Source organism: Emiliania huxleyi (genome assembly GCF_000372725.1).
Source record: "Emiliania huxleyi CCMP1516 unplaced genomic scaffold EMIHUscaffold_87, whole genome shotgun sequence".
Lineage (NCBI taxonomy): Eukaryota > Haptophyta > Isochrysidales > Noelaerhabdaceae > Emiliania > Emiliania huxleyi.
Genome location: NW_005195508.1, coordinates 512,950 through 515,029, shown reverse-complemented (window position 1 = coordinate 515,029; position 2,080 = coordinate 512,950). Strand labels below are relative to the sequence as shown.

General features: G+C 65.4%; 1 protein-coding gene across 1 annotated transcript; it reads right to left on the bottom strand.

Annotated features, from left to right (window-relative positions):
• Positions 1–706: 706 nt before the first annotated feature.
• On the bottom strand, positions 707–1,697 carry EMIHUDRAFT_453594 (hypothetical protein; the record flags this gene model as incomplete). Its single annotated transcript, XM_005758374.1, has 3 exons — positions 1,011–1,697; positions 817–940; positions 707–738 (listed from the first exon to the last, which is right to left on the bottom strand). Coding segments are annotated over exons 1-3 (753 nt in total), but the record flags the coding sequence as incomplete, so codon positions are not given.
• Positions 1,698–2,080: the final 383 nt, after the last annotated feature.

Genomic DNA, 2,080 nt, shown 5'->3' with positions numbered 1-2,080 from the left:
TGGGGCAGGCCCCCGGTGAATCACCGAAGGGTGGAAAGAGCGGCGGTTTTCCCCGCAGTTTGAAAGGAAGGTTTTTCCAGCCAGCCTGCAAGGGAGGAAGAAGGGTTCACCTTGTCGAGGCAACCGGGGAAGATGCGGGGAGATTCGGAAGAGAATGGGGGGGAGATGCCGGGGAGGGATGCCGGGGAAGTGCGGGGGAGGGTGCGGAAGAGATGTTGGGAAGTTTGGGGGAGGTGCGGGGAGGTGCGGAGAGAAAGCCCCTCGAGATCGACCTGTGACCTCGGCGTACTCTCGGCCAATCTCAAGCGATCTCGCGCCTCGAGCTCAACGCCCAACATGTGGAGCCGCTGCGAGCACTCGCCGTGCAGCCCCTGGTCTCCGAGCTCCGCCGCGCCTAGACGGTTCCTAGAAGGTTCCTGGAAGGTTCCTAGAAGAGACAGCCCCTGGTCTCCGAGCTCCGCCGCGCCTACGTGAGTCTCCTTCCTGCTGGCTGTGCAAAGCCACTACGACGCCGAGGGGGCGATATCTCGGCTATCTCTCGGCTACCTCTCGGCTATCTCTCGGCCATCTCTCGGCCATCTCTCGGCCATCTCTCGGCCATCTCTCGGCCATCTCTCGCCCGGCCGGAGGGTCCCGCACGAGATGATAGCGACGAGCGGCACGCCGCAAGCCGAGAGGGTGGGGTGGCCGGCGGGAGGCGGGGGCTCGGTGACGAGGACGGTGATGCGCGGAAGGCACCTGTTGGGGGAAATGAATGGAGCTGTTTGAGTACTCGTCGGTGAGTCATGGCGAGGGGCGGTGATGCGCGGAAGGCACCATTTCTTGTGCCACATCCAGCGCGATCGCTCGGCCCAGTAGAGCAGCGGCGAGTGCAGCCGGACCGCAACTGCGTACCCAGACACCGACGCGATCCCCGCCGGGCCCGGCACGATAGGCACGCCTGCAGTTGGGTGAGGGTGAGGGTGAGCTCGCCCCATCTCGTCTCATCTCTCTCGGCAGAAGAGCGACGCCGTTTGAGTCGGCGGAGACGGGGCAGCGGCAGGCTGACCACACGAGGGGAGGCTCGGTGGCGCCCTCGTCGCTGCTCGGCCCCGCCGCCGCGAAGGTCGCCCGGCCGAGGTGCGCCGCGCTGCCCTCCACTGGCTGGGCAAGCTGCACTTCTGGCCCAAGCTGCACTGCCAGCCCTCCGACAGGCGCATGGAGGTGCGCAGGGACATGCGCCGCCGGGTGCATCGCGATGGCGCAGGTGCCGGGCCCCAGTTGGCACGCCGCGAGCGGCAGCGCGTCCGTCTCCATCGCCGCCGAGTCGCGGCCCGACTCGCCCGGCTGCCCAGCGGCGACGGGATGAATGAGCGCCGTGTCAGGCGGCGGACTCCACTCTGCCTCTGAGCCCAGCAGCAGCGCTGGCTGGAGCGAGGCCGCCGAGGGCGCGAGCATCAGCTCATTCTCTGTCAGCTGCGACACCAGCTCGTCGATGTTGAGGCCCTGAATCTGCGGGCTTGTGGGCTGTGTGTGCGAGAACCCTTCGGGTGGCTCGGCGTGAGGAGATGTCGCACAGCGAGCGATCGGGCGCCGCTTCTCGTTCCAGGCCGCAAACGAGCGTGGCATCGCGGGCAGCCTCTACCGGAGCGAACCGCCGCCAGCGCCCCAATCGGTCAACCACGCGACATCGGCCCCCCGGGGGGGCGCGATGTGCCCACCCTATCCACACCTTAAAAAAGAAAAAAACTGTGCCTTTTGCTTGTTTTCTTTCTTTCTTTCTGTAAAATTATCGCGCGCCAGAGAGCGCCAGTTCCGTGCCTAGGGTGAGAGAGAGAGAGAGTTTTGTTGCCTAGTGCGGGAAAAAAAAGAAAGAAAACAGCCACGACAAACAAACAAAACGGACACACCAAACAAGGGGTGGGAGAAGGACAGGGTCCCCACCTGCGCGAGCAGGATCTTGTAAGGACGATCAGGGACACAGGGGAACGGGAGCGGGGAGCGCATCGCGACACGGAGGGGGGCTGGAGGCGCTAATTGCTCGGCCGCGCGGGGCTGGTTGACTCGCCCGCTGGAAGGGTGGTGCACGGGATTTGGGTCG